The sequence below is a fragment of the Benincasa hispida genome, chromosome 1, assembly GCF_027475165.1.
Source record: "Benincasa hispida cultivar pf3 chromosome 1, pf3_genome.v1.1, whole genome shotgun sequence".
Lineage (NCBI taxonomy): Eukaryota > Viridiplantae > Streptophyta > Magnoliopsida > Cucurbitales > Cucurbitaceae > Benincasa > Benincasa hispida.
The window spans coordinates 65,892,235-65,909,257 of NC_143478.1; the positions used below are offsets into that span (position 1 = coordinate 65,892,235).

At 29.4% G+C, this 17,023-nt stretch overlaps 2 protein-coding genes across 2 annotated transcripts; both read left to right on the forward strand.

Moving 5' to 3' along the window:
• The first annotated feature begins 435 nt into the window (after window positions 1-435).
• LOC120088214 (DNA-directed RNA polymerases II, IV and V subunit 8B-like) lies at window positions 436-3,249 on the forward strand. The gene is made up of 5 exons (XM_039045358.2): window positions 436-663; window positions 1,114-1,219; window positions 1,386-1,543; window positions 2,548-2,642; window positions 3,010-3,249. The coding sequence occupies exons 2-5, from the start codon at window positions 1,147-1,149 to the stop codon at window positions 3,125-3,127; spliced, it is 444 nt and encodes a 147-aa protein (XP_038901286.2). The 5' UTR covers window positions 436-663; window positions 1,114-1,146; the 3' UTR covers window positions 3,128-3,249.
• Window positions 3,250-5,317: 2,068 nt separating this feature from the next.
• On the forward strand, window positions 5,318-13,080 carry LOC120074340 (agamous-like MADS-box protein AGL104). Its single transcript, XM_039027436.2, has 11 exons — window positions 5,318-5,612; window positions 5,693-5,746; window positions 5,845-5,863; window positions 9,408-9,469; window positions 9,614-9,641; window positions 10,398-10,459; window positions 10,956-11,055; window positions 11,145-11,198; window positions 11,281-11,408; window positions 11,542-11,716; window positions 12,837-13,080. Exons 1-11 carry the CDS (start codon window positions 5,425-5,427, stop codon window positions 12,975-12,977), a joined length of 1,011 nt encoding a protein of 336 aa, XP_038883364.2. The 5' UTR covers window positions 5,318-5,424; the 3' UTR covers window positions 12,978-13,080.
• Window positions 13,081-17,023: the final 3,943 nt, after the last annotated feature.

The following is a 17,023-nucleotide window of genomic DNA, read 5'->3' on the forward strand; positions in this document are numbered from 1 at the left end:
GTGATTCTGATGATTTAAAAATTACTCTCAAACATACAATCAATTTAAATCCTCCATTACATTTTATTTGGATACACTTATGAAAATTTAAGGTTTAAATTGATATAATTATGAAAGTTTGAGATTTAAATTGATACAATATCAGTTTGAGGTTTAAATGATACTAAGCCAAAGTTTAAGTTTAAATTAATACAACTATTAGTTTGATTTAAATTGATGCATCTATAATTTAAGGTTTAAATTGATCAACCCTTAGAGTTCTCGGTATAAATTGATATTTATCATAATTTTTATTTTTTTAAAAAAATATTTTTAAATTCAATTTGATAACTATTTCATGTTTAGTGCACGATTTTTTAAAATTAAACCTATTTCACCGCTATGTTAAATATTTTTAGACTGATTAAAAAATTAGAGGTGAGACTAGTGTCACCTGGATTAATTTCCATAAACTAAAAAGCGATTTGTGTGATTGAAGGATATGTAAAAGAAAGAACACAGGAACAAGTAAACCCTAAACCCTTTCATCTTCTTCTCACTCTCACGTGTTCTAACACCTCCTTCGTTTTAGTAGCTCAGTGTCGCCGACGTCTTTCTTCTGCTCGTTCCGGCGCCGCCTCCGTCCTAGTTGTTTGCATTGATTTTCTTCTATCTTGTTGTTAGGTATTCGATCAATCTTCATCTATGTCCTCTTCTCACTTGAAAAACTCAAATTAGGACTTGTCTAATTAACCCTGCGGCAAATTATGACTTTTTGAACTGCCACTGTGCTCTGCCTTTTGATTTATTGCCTTTGATCATCTGTGTTCTTTAGTCTCTTTGAATATTGCCTTGTTTTTTAAGTTTCATTGTTCAATAGAATCTGGTCCTAAACAGACTTGAAGTTCTTGTATTGGTTGATTTAGGGGTTCGAACTTTAAATTAGCTCTTATGAAGTTTATACTGTATTCGTATTTCTGCCAAGTGAGTTTTTTTAATTCCCAATTCAAATAGTTTCTCCAACCCCTATACTTTTGCATGCTTATTCTGCTCAAATTGTACTTGGTGCTTTCTTTCTCTGGCTTTTCTTCCCATATTTAATATATATATATATTTGCTTTCCTACCCACTCAGATTTGCATTTTGAGAAATAAATTCTCCATAAACATGGCGGAGCTTCTATTTGATGATATTTTCATGGTCAAGTGTGTCAACCCAGATGGTAAAAAGTATGATAAAGGTACTTTCCTCAAGCTTCTTAATGCTCTCTCATTCTTTTAGTTCTAAGTTTCTGGTCTTTGAACTTTCTGAGTCTTCTTTGTGGACTTGAAACTTCTGCATTGTCTTGATTTTGGTGTGAATGATTTTAGACAATGTATATTTACTGCATGAAATTTTTATTTTAGTTTCTAGAATTGAAGCACGGAGTGAGAAGCTTTCCATGTATATGCTGCTGGATGTAAACACAGAGATATATCCAATTGATGAAGGTGAGAAGATTCTGATGGTATTATCTCCCACGCTGAACTATGATGGAGCTCTTGTTACTAGCTATACGGGTCAGGTAATCCCTCCCATTGTTTCCTTGAATCTCATTGCTGGAGCTCTCGAGTCATTTGTTTTCTGTTTGTATTGTTTAAAAGACCAGAGAAAACACTTTGCTGCTGGTACCTGCATTCATATCTATTTTTTTATAAGTAGAAATGTTAAATATATCATAAAAATTTCAAAAGAAAGCAATAATAACTCCACAAGCTTTCTCTGAGACTGAAAATTTGGAGGAGGATTTTACCTAGGAGTGTAAAGAAAACTAGAAAAAAGGGTCACCGAACTGCAGGGCAAGTATCCATTAGGTGAGTTAAGACTTGTGATGCATGGCATAGATTGGTTAAGTATTGAAGATGCTTGCCTGGTGTTCCAACTTCCCTTGGAGTATCTTATCAATCTCAATAGAATCCTTCAGGTTTTTTGAGTGTCTTCTAGAATCAATATTTTCGGAGGAGGTCTTTGTTTTAGTCTACCTCATTGCCTCTATGGCTCAAAAGAAATTGGAGTTCTTAGAGATATAGAGAAGTCACGGGAGGTGGTTTTGAACTGTCAAGTGAGTTGCATTTCAATACCTCTCTGTAGGCATGCTTGTTTAACTTTTGGAAAAGAACTGTCGTAATTTTCTTTTATTTTGGTCTCTTCGCTGCTGTATTATTACTTATGTTGGACCGTTGATTTTTGTTTTCCATACCCTTTTGTCCTTTCATTTTATTGATTTCTTATGAAGAAAATATGTATGCTATTTATTTATTTTTTAGGCTTGTAACTTTGTACAGACTTTTCATATGGTAAAAATCAAAACAATGATGATAAACGAACAACTTTATTTTTTATAGAAACAAAGAGTCCTTTTTTTATGTAAATGTTCGTTAGCATGAGAAATGCAGAGGATACACTTTTAACACAATGCTAACAAGAGAAACTTTGACAAACCTGGTTTACTTTAGCTGTCAAGGTTGCGAACATTATTGAAATTTTTAGTAGTAGTAATTTCCTTCAACTAAACTTAATTTTTGGCAGGAAGGGAAGAAATCTCTCGCAGATAAATTTGAGTACATTATGCATGGTAAAATATACAAGCTTTCAGATGATGGTTCAGGTTCAGACTTGAAAGTGTAAGTCAACTTACATTCTCATAATTTTCTGCAACAATTCAAATCTGCCATTTTCTTGTCAAATCTCCTAAGAACAAAACAAGTACCCTGACCAATCCGAGAGGGTTGGTAACCTCTTCTTGCACACAACTTTGTATATAACATGCCTGGTGATCTCCTACTCATGCTTTTGCGATTCCCCTACAAGATATACGTGCACGGGGCACGTGACTTCAGTAACCAATTCTTAGGGGGCTACATCCCCATTTACTCTTTCTAGCATTAGTAGTTACCACTAATGTGGTCATATGAAGCGTTTGCAACTCAGTTAATAAAATGTATTAGATGTCTCGGCTCTGATGTTTGGTTGCAATGGTTGCATACGCAGGGAGGTTTATGCATCTTTTGGTGGACTCCAAATGTTGTTGAAGGGAGATCCAATTCACTGTGCCAAATTCAGGGTGGATCAAAACATGTTCTTACTCCTCCGAAAACAACTCACATGAACAACAAAAATCTCTTCTACTTGTTCACTCTAATGGCCTTTTGGTAGTACAGAAATTGTGATAACTCTGCCTAATTATTGATTATATTTGCAGATAATTTTGAATGGAATACGTTCACTAAATCGATCTTCATAGTCGCTGTATGGTTTAACTTAAAGTGCTTTCTTTCCTCCCTTTTTCGAATTCTTTTACAGAGGTTTATGTTTTTCACATGGGTCGGTGAGTGTTGTTTAAATTCCACCCCTCTATCTTAGATGCTTCTTGGTAGACTTGGTATAATTAGTTCTTTGATAATCGACATCATTTCTTCTATGGTTATGACCTTTTTTCATGGATTCTATGGTTGTATACGCAATAAGCTCCCATGATGCTTTGTCGAATTGGTTTTTATGATCTAATAAAGTGATATGGTCTTATATCTACCATAGTACTCTTGTTTCTTTAGATTTTTTTTTTTCTTTTTGACACGGTACTATTTAACCAACTATGCTCAGTCCTTTTTTTTTAACACCTTCCAATTGGCAATGGTACTTTTGACTGGTTTTTTAGAATTAAAATCTGTTTCAAAACATACAATTTCCCTCAAAATTAAACAACAATTCATCCCCTTTTGTTGGGTATATTGCCTCCTAATAATACGGTGCAACAATTGGCAGGTGAATCTTGAGATTAAGTCCAAAAATCTTTCAAAACTACCTTGTTTTTCACTCAGGTTTTGCTTTTATTTTTTATATTTAGAAAAGTAAAACATTCGGCCGTTACAATACGAATGTAATGCTTATATTCGATCATTGTATTTCTAAATTTCAATAGATATCCATGATTTACAATAGGTGTAAATTTGAGATATATATTGATATCGATATTGCATCGATAGTTTCAACCAAAACATATATTATGACATATGATCAAAAATGAAATTAACATGAAAAAAAATCAGTTTTTGAAAAAAATTAGAAACTAATACATAGAGAGATGATTGATGGAGTTGGTTGTCTGAGGTGATTGTTGGAGTTGTCCATTGAGGTGATACTTGTGAATGTTGATCATTGGTAGTGGTCTTTGTTGAAATTTTTGTCAGATGTGAGTTCACTAGAATTGGTGGTCATCGAAGTTGATCTAGAGTTAGCAGGCTGAGGTAGTCCTATAGTTGCTAATTGTAGGTGGTCTTCACTTAAATTAGAGTCAATTGACGAAGATGATGGACAAAGTTGGTGGTCAAAGTTGATCGCTGAGGTGATTGTCGGAGTTTTGTGACCATCATTGGAGATGGTCATTGTTGAAAATTTTGTCAAGGCCGTGGTCGTCGAAGTATGTCGCCAAAGTGAGGCAGTGATAGTAATTGACAGGTGTAGTCATTGGAAGGGAGAATGGGTTTTGGGTCGAGTTGTAAAAATAACCAATATAACTTAACTCCATCAACATTTCGAATTAGTGGGTCAAACATTGAATTGGTAGTTCAACTCAACCTAACTCATATTGATGAGCCAAACACCTATTAGAGATTCTCCCCTCTTTGAACTGTATTAATGGCTAATACTTAAAAGTTGATAGCAAAATAAATATATGTAAAGATTCTCTCTTCATAATTTTTTAAAAATATTTTTAAATCACAATAGACGATGGAGAGATTCAAATAAGTTAGGCTCACATTGACCTCTCATACCCTTTTTTATACATGGTACAACATATATGATATTCTTCCTTAATAAAAATAAAAAACCAATTTTTAACAATTACCAATAACTAATAAATATTTTCCCAAGTATCCTAGCTATTTATGTTTAGTTTTCGTTTGATCCCACATTATACTCAAACCTTAGGTTATAAATGTAATCTTTCAAAATTGACCCAACAGAAACTAGATAAAAAACTAGGACGGATTTTTTTTTTCCTAAAAGAATATAATCTATCTATATAAATAATTTAATTATTAATTTAAGTTAAATCTATGGATGATGATATTTTATCGATATATGGGTAAAATCGAGATCTGTCATGATTTTTTTTTTTTGCTCGTTTGCGATTTTTTTCTTTCTCCCTCGCGATGTCTTTCTTCTTCTCCGCAGCAAGGGAAAAAAAAAGGAAAGAAAATGAACTAGAATTCAGGTAATTCCAATGAAATTGTCGAAAAAAATGAGAGGTTAAAGTAAATTAATTTGAAAAAAGTGTGTGGTTTGAAATTGGCAGGAAAAAGAAGCGGTTCCACTATTCAAGGTGAAGAGGGTTAATTAATTAAGGGTTTGATCTTCATTCATAATTAACTCTAACTCACAAATTAATCCAATGGTTAATTCATGATGGGGAGAGTTAAATTGCAAATCAAGAGAATTGAAAATACTACGAATCGACAAGTCACTTTCTCCAAACGAAGAAATGGACTCATCAAAAAAGCTTATGAACTCTCTGTTCTTTGCGATATTGATATCGCTCTTATTATGTTCTCCCCTTCCGGCCGCCTCAGCCAGTTCTCCGGCCGCCGCAGGTATTTCCTTTCATTTTTTTCATTTCCTTTAATTCTCTTTTTAATTTTTATTATTATTATTATTATTATTTCATTTTCAGAATTGAGGATGTGCTTGCTCGTTACATAAATTTGCCTGATCATGATAGAGGAAGGTATATTCATTTTTCTTTTAATTCATTGTTTCTTCTTGGTTGATTTTTCTAAGGATTTCGTTTTTTTTTTTGTTCTTTTTTCCAATATGTGGTTGCAGCGTTGTTCATAATAAAGAGGTATTTATGTTTTATGTTTCGAACTCGATCGTTATTTTTCTTTTTACGTTAAAATATATATTTGTTTACTGTATTTTGAGTTTCCATTTTCGTCTTTTCTCAAAAAAAAGTATTTTTTTGAGAATTAGAAATTTTCTTTTTTAGTTTATATATAGATACACACACGGCACACTATGAACCCTATAAAGAGGGACGTACTTCTTTTTATTATTATAATTTTTTTTCAACAATTTAATAGAAGTGAGGATTGCACAAAGACATGTCAAATAGGCTAACACATCTCCTTAGCATCCTCATGTCATCATACCCAAAGTCCAGTATGATACATTCATCCAAAAAGGAAATAAGATTCAATAAATACACAGAGAACTAAAGAATAATTCAATCTAAAAGAGAAATCATGAAGGCTAGAAAAAATGTATCTATTGAGATATTTAGGCCTTAATTTATGTATTTAGGTTATAATTGAGTTATCTGGCTATAGTTAGATTATTCAACTTTCTATAAATTTCCTATGTAAATCTCAATTTATACACAATAATTTATTCAGTCAAATATCAGTTTCCACATGGTATCAGAGCCCAATCTCTAAAGTTTTCTATTCTTCAGTCGTCGTTGTTGTTCCATCTTTGCCTCCGTTGACGGCGATCGACGGAGGTAGATCCACGCACTAATCCATCTCCGATTCACTTCACATATACCCAAATCTGTCATTGCTCAGCCTCTCTTTTGCATCTCAGATCTCCCCACTCGATGCCCCCAGATCTGTTGCAAAACAAAATCCACTCGATGATCCCCACTATGAATAACTCGATTCGGTCCAGAACTCAATCCTCGATTGCCCACTCGATGCTCCCCTACTCGATGCTCACCCACTCGATGCTCGACACTGGATGCTCGACACTGGATGCTCGCCCATATCTGTCGCTAAACAGAATCCAAACTTACTCGATGCTTTGCTTCTAACAAGCCTAGTTTTGGTTTGGTTCAGTCAAGCCTAGTTTTGGTTTGTTTTTGTTAATGAGTTTCAACTATGTTCTGTTCCATTTTTAAATCTAGCATTTGTAGATCTCTGTTTTCAGCTTAGAAGTTCGTGGGTTTTGTTTTAGATCTTTATAAAGGTCTTTGTTTCCAGCCTAAAAGTTCTCTGTGTTCCAGTTCTTCATGGGTTTCTGCTTCTCGCCCAGATCTATCTTGTTTTGATTCAAAATTGCTTCTTTAGTTTCTGTCATCCAATTGTTTCAATTTATCCACTTACAAACTCAAGTTGTTTCTATCACCTTGAGTTTAAGGGAGGGTGCTGAGATATTTAGGTCTTAATTTATGTATTTAGGCTATAATTGAGTTATCAGGTTATCGTCTTTTCTATAAATTCCCTATGTAAATCTCAAGTTATACACAAGAATTTATTCAATCAAATATTAGTTTTTACAATATCTGATTGAAGACTATAATAGATATATCATAATTACAAAAGAGGTCAGATTTATATTTCTTTTGAGCCAAATACATCATAAAGTGGCTGCAATGATATTACTCCAAGACTTTTTGGATCTTGGCAATGTAAAACCAGGGGAGATTTGGAACTATTTTGATTGTAAATAGATGGAATGGAGGCCCGATTGTTACCATAATACTTAGAATCAATGAAATTCTTCCCTAAGCAATCCTTCTCAATAAGATAGATATCTCCAAATCCAATGGGGTGATGTTTGTAGTCTTGATCTTTTCAATGCTGAGGCTGCCTTTGGCCAAAATTTTGGTTTATAATGTCGTCTTTGAAGATGTTCCAATACTTTTGAATTCAATCGTGAAACCATCATACCTCAGCGTCTTGTTACTACCCAGCCAAGAATTTTAGTTATAGAGAATGGAAGAATGTGATCATGGACTTGATTATCTGTAATTGGTATCCAATTTAAATTTTCAACCATCCAAATGCACTATGATGCACCTCTATAAATCTCATTGAAGTAATCAAGGAAAGCCTTTTCAATATCGTAATTTGAGAACTGACTAACCCTTTAGCATTTTGGATCTCATAGATGAAATTGAATCGAGATACAAGCCTATATTTTCACCACCTTCATGTAATCATTTGAGCTTGCATATTTGACTCTATTTTCTACTTTCATTGAAATTTATACTCAATAGTTTACTGTTCAGGGCAAGATGATGATTCAAATCAATGTCAGTAATTTGATTTTATTCTTCTTCACCATCAATTTCTGAAATTGACTAGGAAATTTCATTAGCCACGTTTTGTTATTTCTTGAAAATAATAACTGTTCCACATGACAGCAAAACCAGGATGAGCATTTTGTATAATACTGTTCCATTTAGATTCTGTTTCTTGCTTGAAAAATCGAGTTTGGGTTTTAGAAAATAAATCTCATTTTTTAAAAGTTTAGTTACAAACTAAATATTTAGTTCACTCTCTATTATTATTAATTACTTATAATGGATGTGATTTATGTTTAAAGATTTCTAAATTATATAATTATATAATATTATATAATTGATAATATATTATGTTAAATTTGTTCTTGTTTGTGAAACTGTGAAATTCTCTAATAGTAATAATAATAATAATAAAACGAGTTTATAACATACACAAATATTATATTTATATATCAATTTTTTTAATCTTGTTCAGTATTTTAAATTTTAGATTAATAAAAAAAACATGTAAATGCTGTTCTCAAAATCTATTATCAAATATAAAAATAGAAACAAAATCTAAATTGCATACAAATTAATTCTCTCCTTTAATAAATTTTCTTTGAGAGTTGTTAAATAATATTCACATATTTATGCATGAAATTCATAGGAACTGGAAAGAAAAACGCGATATTTTAGTTAAAAAGTTTTTAATCAAAATTTGTGAATTTTGAAAGAGATATGATTCAGATATTGTTTGATCAAAATTTAATTTTGTAAAATTTAGTGATCATTTAGAGATTTTATTGTGCTTATTGTTAAAATTAGTGTGTGAGGTAAAGTGGGTAAATTTATCCATGTTTATCTAAGTCCAAAATAAATTGCTATAACTTTGACTAATAACATCTGAAAATTAAAGTGTTAACTAAAATTTGAAAGTACAATTTGAAATTTTTGGATTCTACCCTTATATGATTATATGACATGTTTATTGCATAAATGTTAGATGATATGACAATGTGATAAAACAAATTGTATATACGATATATCCTAATATTGTAATGTATCAAATTCTCTATTATAGATTGTACAATTTTATTTTGTTCAACTATTTACTTCTTCACAGTACAATTGATTTAAAATAAAGATTGAGGTGGAGGATTCAATCCTCCAACTTCTTGATCGAGAGTACCCGTTGAATTATGTCCAGGTTGGCTCTTTTTTAATACAACTATTATTATCTCAATTCATAGTTCTTCAAAATATGAATTTAAAATTTAAATAGACATTAGACGACACGATAAAGGTTACGTACCAAATAACATTTAAACTTGATAAGTCTATTATTTAATGATTATTTTGAATTTAACAATTTTTTATGCAGTTTTTACTTGGGACACTAAATAATTTGAAGACAGAGAACGAGATCGCACTTCAACTTGTCAAGTATAAAACAATCTCGTCCCTATTTAATTTCAACAAGTTTTTTTTATTTATTATTATTATTATTATTATTATTATTATTCTTCTTCTTCTTCTTATTATTATTATTATTTGGTCTTGTTCTTACTTGTATTTGTCCATAAACAGTCCTACATCAAGCAACTCCAATATTGAGGTAATCATATAATTCAAGAATTATTCCGTTTGCACCATATAAATAGTAAAAAATAATATTTTAGAGAAAATGATGATTTGTTAATATAATAATTATTTTAATCAGTTCATTTTCTACCACATTATCTACTGTGATTTGTATGGTTCTGATTGGTATCGTTTTGTTTTGTATATTAAGTCTATAAACACTCTCTTCTATTCTAAATTTTATGTTTTGTTATCTACTTTTTACTAATATTTTCAAGAACCAAGGCACTTTTGAAAACTAAAAAAATAGTTTTAAAACTTGTTTTTGTTTTTAGAATTTGGTTAAGTATTCAACTCTTGCACTTAAAAGCAAATCATGGTAAGAAATTGGGGAAAAATAGGGTTAATTTTTAAAGACTCAAAACAAAAAACGAAATGGTTACCCAACGATGCCTAAATTATATATTATGATTTTGTTAGTTGATGTGTTTAATTTTGATTTTATTAACAATTTTTTATTAAATAAAAATATCAAGTAATTTCAAAATAAAAACAATGCCATGGCATCACTCATTTAAATTTTTTAATATTTACTTAAATTAAGAGCATAAGAAGCTTAATATTATAAAAGATGAAATTAATTAATCGTTTTTAAAGAAGAATATTTAAGAAAATTTTATATCAAGTAAGAAAATTGAAATTCAATGTAAAAATTGACAATAATTTTGACATATAATTCTATTTCTATAGATGATATGTGTACTATTAATAAGACTTTCATATTCCATAGGAGCTTCAACAAGAGGTTGGTACATTGAGACATGAGCTTCAACATGCAGAGCAACAATTAAGGTTTTTTTCTTCTTCTTCTTCTTTTTAAGTACTCCTTAAAAAATTATTCAAAGATAATAGCATTTTGTTTTGGTCATTATTATTGTGAGGGAAAATATCGATTAGGGTTTATTTCAATTTAAATCCTGAAGTAATAACTATATTAATTTAAACTATAAACTTATCTCAATTTACTCTATCTCCACTAACATAATAACATTACATGAAACTTATAATTTTATCAATTAAATTTTTAAGCTTTCATAAATAAATCAATTAAGATTTTTCTTTGAAAATTGGATCAATTTTATTAATCCAATATTTGAAGAAGTTATACACGTAAACTTTACTTTTTTTTTGTATTTATTTTTGTTTATAAAGTTTGCATACACCTCAACCCCTTATCATGTTAAACCAACAAATTAAGAACAAAACATTGGCAAAATGAGTAATAAATAATTGAATTTCATAAATTTAAATTAAATTAACAATTGTATTTTCTCTTTTTATACAAAAGGTTATATGAACCTGATCCTCTTTCATTCACATCAAATGGTGAAATAGATTCTTGTGAGAAGAACCTGTTGGACACCTTGGCAAGGATCACCCAAAGGAAGGTACAATTTTACATTTTAAATTCATATGGTATACAATTTTATTTTTCATATATTAAAATTTTGAATTTACAATATTTTTCTTCCTTCAGAAAGATCTATTAAGTAGCCACTTATCTCCTTATGACCATCCCAATGGGATTCAGGTACCTATTTATATTTACAATTGTTCTTATCTCTATTTTTTTTTTTTTTATAGTAAAATAGCTATTTTATTTGGGTAAATAGCTATATTTGGATTCACACGAGGGAATACCAACGTCCTTTGAAACCGATGTTGCTAATTGGTTGCCCGAAAATGGCCAGAACTCGTCTCAAATTTGTGTTGCATCTGAGTCATCCTCGATTCCTCAAAGGTATATTTAATTATATTTATGATCTTTATACATTTAAGAAATAAAGCAAATAAAATTATAAAAGAGCTTAAATAGAATTATTATTGTTTATTACAACTATTTTGTTCTAATTAATATTAATATGGGTTTTCAGTGGTCAATATCCAAGCACAGTTTATGATCAAGTGTCACAGGCAACAAACATTAACATTGGTGGGTGTGACATTGGAAACCCAAACGATGACGGTTATTCTCCTTGGCAACACAACTACACTACAACTCAGCTCCTCTCTTCCTTCATCCCACAAACTTCATTTCATACTTTGAAGGTTCGTTTTATCCCTCAAATTTATCAACCTTTTTCCATTTATGAACCTTCATGTTGATGCCGAAAAAGGGTCAACCATATATTTGTATTATTAGAAGAAAATAGCCATAAATGTCTTGTAAGACAAAGGAAAATGAATTCTGGTGTGATATCAAGCCACACACATTTCAAAAGTTAAGTTAATCTTGGATTTGCGAGTAACTTGATAGTAGAAATAGTAAAGAATTTTAGGTAAACTTTTGAATAATGACTTTGATTTTTTATATAAACTAGTAATGTGTAACTCATGCTTGGGCTCATAATTGTCCCTCTTAAATTTCTGAAACCATTGGACCATTATTTGTTAGATGGTTACACTAGTACTATGCGAAGTTGTGATTAATGCTTTAAGTGCATTGCCCAATCGACTCTTCAATGATTTCATTGAGAATTTGGATAGATCCAAATTTAATCACTTTGAGGTTCTATGAGATCCTTCATGGATCCTATGAAGTACTCCATGAATCATATAGAGGTCTTCCATGGGTCCACCGTGTGACTCTAAATCTTTCATGCATGGGTCCTCCATGTGACTCTTTAGTCCTCCATGGCTCTTTCAAACTATCTCCCTCATGTAGGTCCTCTAAGCTACCCAGGCTCCCTCATAACTACTCAAAGCTCATTATGGGTCATTTGAGATTTAGGCTTCTTTGAAATCCCTCTAGACTCTCCATGGGTTCCTTTTATTACTTCTAAGCTTTCTTATAGGTCATTTGAACTATTTCTAAGCTCTCTCATTAATTTTTTGGAGCTACCTTTAGGTCCCTTCAGGCCTTCTTAGTTATCTTTAAACTCTCATGGGTCATCTGAAATAAAATTAGGTTGCCCATTGTCCCAACTAATCCACTTAGACTGGTCTCCTAAAGCCATAGGTGGCTAATGATTGGACATGAGTTTCGCCAGCCTTGGTCTGCCAACTTATCTATATATGTTTTAGGGTATTTTCAATTTAGGATGTTAGTCTGGATTTTGTGTTTACTGTTATATTATGAATTAATTTAAATAGAGTATGTATTATTATGGTTAAAGTTGAATAATCTTTATATGAATAAATAAAATTTATGTTAATGTGTTTGATATAGCATGAGATTGAAGAGCCTTGTATGAATACAATTATGTCCCAACAACAAGTTGATAGCATTTCAAATGGGAACCAGTTGCCTCCAAGTGATGGAAGTGCCAATTACGATAATGGCAAGTTGCCTCAACTCAACGTGGATTAAATTTTTATATTTGTGTGTAAATCTATATATATTTACATTTGTATACATTTCTATTTTTTATTGATTAAACTATTAAATAAATCTTTAAAGTTATTTAAATAAATCGTTTGAATTATTTCTTCTCTAAAAAAAGATTATTGGATTTGTTTCTTTAAATTTTAGCCATTGTAATTGAGATATAAATTAACATATGAATATTATGTCAAAAGAATCAAATCCAATGAAAATGATTAAATTATGTAAATCAACCAAAATGGAAATTGTCTATAAAAGCCTCATTATTGTTCTTCATTCTATTTTCTGTTTCTAAATTACATTATAAAATTGGTTAATTTGGGTTAATAGAGATTTTTTTTTTTAAAAAAATTATCAATTATAAATTCATAAGTGATGATTTTATGTAGTTTTATACTTTTTGTGACACTTTGCACAAATGTTACTTCATTTGACATAATGACATAAGAAAATGAAGTGAAAATGAGAAAAATGAAATAGATAGCACTTATGCCATTAAAGAATTTTTTTAAAATTAAATTGCACCACATTATTTTTTTTATAAAATATTTAATTTTAGTATATTTTATATAATTACAATTTACTAATATTATGAATATTTTATTAAAAAAGGTAAAATAGCAAAACAAACCAAACATTTAGGGTTGGTTTTTTATTTTTAGTTTTTATTTTTGAAAATTTGTTTTTGATTTTCAATTTTCAAACAATAAGTAACTACTTTTGTTTTCTGTTTTTTAAAAACTAAATGTTGGGAATATCCTTAAACTTGCCGTTCGTAAATATTGATAAAATATTATTGAGTATTTTATTCAATAAATTGTTGTTGATATTGCATCTGTTATAAAAATCCAATAAATGAATCCATGACTATAATATGAATACTTTAACTTAAGATGATCAAATTTTAGTATATAGGCAAAATATTCTCCATTCACTCCTACTCGACTTAGTTAACAGATAGGTTGTTCTCCTATTCCTGATCTACAACGAGATCCCGCTCTTGACCTATGAAGAATCAACTTACTAATTATGGTTAAAATGGATAGAAATATATGGAGATTGATAGAAATATATGCAACTATTGAGCTATAATGGTATGTCTGGGTAGTTAACGAATATTGATTAATTAAATTTGGGATTAGGGTTTTGAATTTGAAGCGTTCAAATTCAATTTAGAGTTTGATTAATTATATTCGATATAATTAAAACGTTTAATTTTATTTAAATTAAACGAAATTGGAGAGATTAAAATATTTAAATATTGGTTTGTATAAATAGGATTCATGTATGAATTAGGTGTTTGGTTAATTTAATATTTGATATTAAATTATTAATTAAAATTATTTATTTAATTATTTAAATAAAAAAATTCAAATTTTGAAAATCAAAATTCATATTTGTTTTTAATTGTTTGATTTTAGTGAAAATTAAAATTAAATTCAAAATTGAAGTTTAAAAATGGAAAATTCCACTTTGAGTGGAATACTCCAACATTTTCTTTCTAATTGGGGTAGTTTCACCCAATTGAAACACCTAGCCCACTTATAATCAGCGAGGTGTCATTAAGCTGAGATTAAAATGCTTGCATGATTAACTTGTTTAAATAGATCTGATCAAATCATGCAAGCTGAAATTGTTTTTTCAAAAATTCACTCCAAACCCTTATCTTCTCTCAAACAATTGACCTCAATTATGAGATTCCACCTCCCATTCCAAGTTAGAGGATAGTAGAGAAGATCCTTGTGGTGGTCTATTGGTATTTTGGAGATCAAATTCGTAGAGGAGAAGAAGAATTTTGGCTGTTCATCAGAGGTATTCTAGCATGAAACCATTTTTTCTGCAAAACTATTTTAGCATACTTTATAAATTCAAATTAAGTGTAATTGTAGTGCTTATTGATTCTGATTTCTTCCGCTACATGTTAGTTTTATCTATCACTAAAAACTAAAAATATGTTCGATAATTGTTTCGATTTTCTATTTTTTAGAAACTAAAAAATAAAAACATGTTTGATAATTGTGTTTTTTGTTCTGTGTTTCTAGAAAAACAAAAATAAATGTAGATGACTTTTTAGTTATATATTCTTTTATAAAAAATAAAATCAATTTATATTTACAATATTTTTTCATGTAGTATAATAATTATAAAACTATATTTTTATTTTTAACTTTTTAAAAAGGTGATATTGATGCAACACTACTAATATTTTAAATGTATTAATTAATCCCAAATCAAATATAGAAAAATAATAAAATAAAAACCTCTACCCCATAATAAAACAATAATAAATATAAGTGAAGAAGATAACAATTAAAATAATTAATTCGAATCAAACGAATTCACATTATTTTCTTAACTTTGAATTTTAATATTGTTTTAAAAACTTTAAGATACACTTATTCAAAAAAAAAAAAAGAAAAAGAAAAAAAAAAGAGAGACATTATTCTAAAATGGAAAATAAATAAAAGGACAAAGGAAATTGTTGCTATAAAATGAAAAAGAGAAAGAAGAAAAATGATTGATAATGGTAGGACTTGAAGTCGAAGTTGAGCGGGAACTAATCGAAGAAACTATTCTTACGAGCCTTTGGACATTTAAGCCATCGTCATGAAAACCTGTTTTTTGAAAATCAATTTTTTCTTTTTTGAAATTTCTTAATCGTTTATAAAATTAAAAAAAAAATTATCAAACAGATCCATTTTTTAAGAACTGAAAATAAAAAATCAAAAATAAAAACTAAATAGTTATCAAACAATCCCTTTAAATAAACAAACCAATAGAGGCTATTTCTCGTCTCTAAGATATAAATTAAATATACTGTAGTTAACTATATATTTTACTTCAAGAAGATATATTTCTTAATTGGGCAAATTAATTACATACATGTTTGGGGTAATTTTAAAATCATCAAAATCACTTTTATCATGTTCAAAGTCACACAGAACATACCTTTAGTCATACAAAAACAATTTAATATTTATTCTTATATTTTTAAAAGCAAATTTCATACAATCAAAATTGATTTTGAGTTATTAAGTATGTTTCGAATTAATTTTGAAAATAACAAAAGTGATTTTGATACTTTTAGAATAATTCCCAAACGTGTCCTATAATCCAAACGATGAAAATGTAACAAATAAATTAAAAAATTAAAAACTTGATGTATTTTAAATTTAACGACTTCGAGCTTGATAGTATAAACAATATACTAGTTAAGTTATGCTCATTTTAGCGACTAATATTAGGTTGTTAATATTATAAATATATATATATATTGAAAAAATCAAACTTAGCACACCACGAGGGGTATCTCTCCCAATGAACTATAAATTATAAAATAATCACGTCATACGAAGGAGAAATACTATTTAGCCAACCACTTAAAAAGGGAAAAAGAAAAGTCTTTACCCACTATTTTGTTTCTTTATAATATATTTAAACATACTTTGGTTACGGTCCCAAAAGTTTTAACTAATTTTCCATTTGTCCTTTCAAGCATAAATTAATAAATAAATAAAAGTTAAATAGTTTGGTGTTATAAGTTATACCATCCTAATGATTCAACTGAGAAAAGTAATTTTCTATTTTGTAAGTTATAGTATAGATAATGACGGATCCAAAATTTTACGTCAGGGACAATGTATATAAAGTTCAAAGTTTAAAGCATAAATTCTTAGAATTGTGTTTATATATAATTCTTAAACTTTAAAGGATGTCTAATAAGTCCCTGCATTCTCGAAATGGCTGTTCCATGCAAACCACAAAAGCAAAGTCACTATTTATAGTTGACCCGAAACTAGTTTGAGTTGACTTTCTAAAGGTTTAAAAACAAATATCAATTAGGTTGGGTTAGTTTTTTTTTTTTTTTTATTGAATTGGTTCGACTTTTTAGGACAAATTTCGAATCGATTTTTGGGTTTACTAGTTTTTTGGTTGGTTTTTTAGAACTGCAATTTCTCATAATTTAATATATTAAATTAATAATTATGGTTTCTTTGGTAGCTCACTCAGTTTCACGCGCCTCTTCTCAA

What these genes read in the sequence shown, in the direction of transcription:
- LOC120088214 (XM_039045358.2), top strand. Translation starts at nt 1,147, where the DNA reads ATGGCGGAGCTTCTATTTGATGATATTTTCATGGTCAAGTGTGTCAAC. An exon ending in TGGTAAAAAGTATGATAAAG is followed by an intron (nt 1,220 to 1,385) that starts GTACTTTCCTCA and finishes TTTTTATTTTAG; the next exon opens with TTTCTAGAATTGAAGCACGG. An exon ending in TTACTAGCTATACGGGTCAG is followed by an intron (nt 1,544 to 2,547) that starts GTAATCCCTCCC and finishes AATTTTTGGCAG; the next exon opens with GAAGGGAAGAAATCTCTCGC.
- LOC120074340 (XM_039027436.2), top strand. Translation starts at nt 5,425, where the DNA reads ATGATGGGGAGAGTTAAATTGCAAATCAAGAGAATTGAAAATACTACG. An exon ending in CATGCAGAGCAACAATTAAG is followed by an intron (nt 10,460 to 10,955) that starts GTTTTTTTCTTC and finishes TTTATACAAAAG; the next exon opens with GTTATATGAACCTGATCCTC. An exon ending in TCATCCTCGATTCCTCAAAG is followed by an intron (nt 11,409 to 11,541) that starts GTATATTTAATT and finishes ATGGGTTTTCAG; the next exon opens with TGGTCAATATCCAAGCACAG.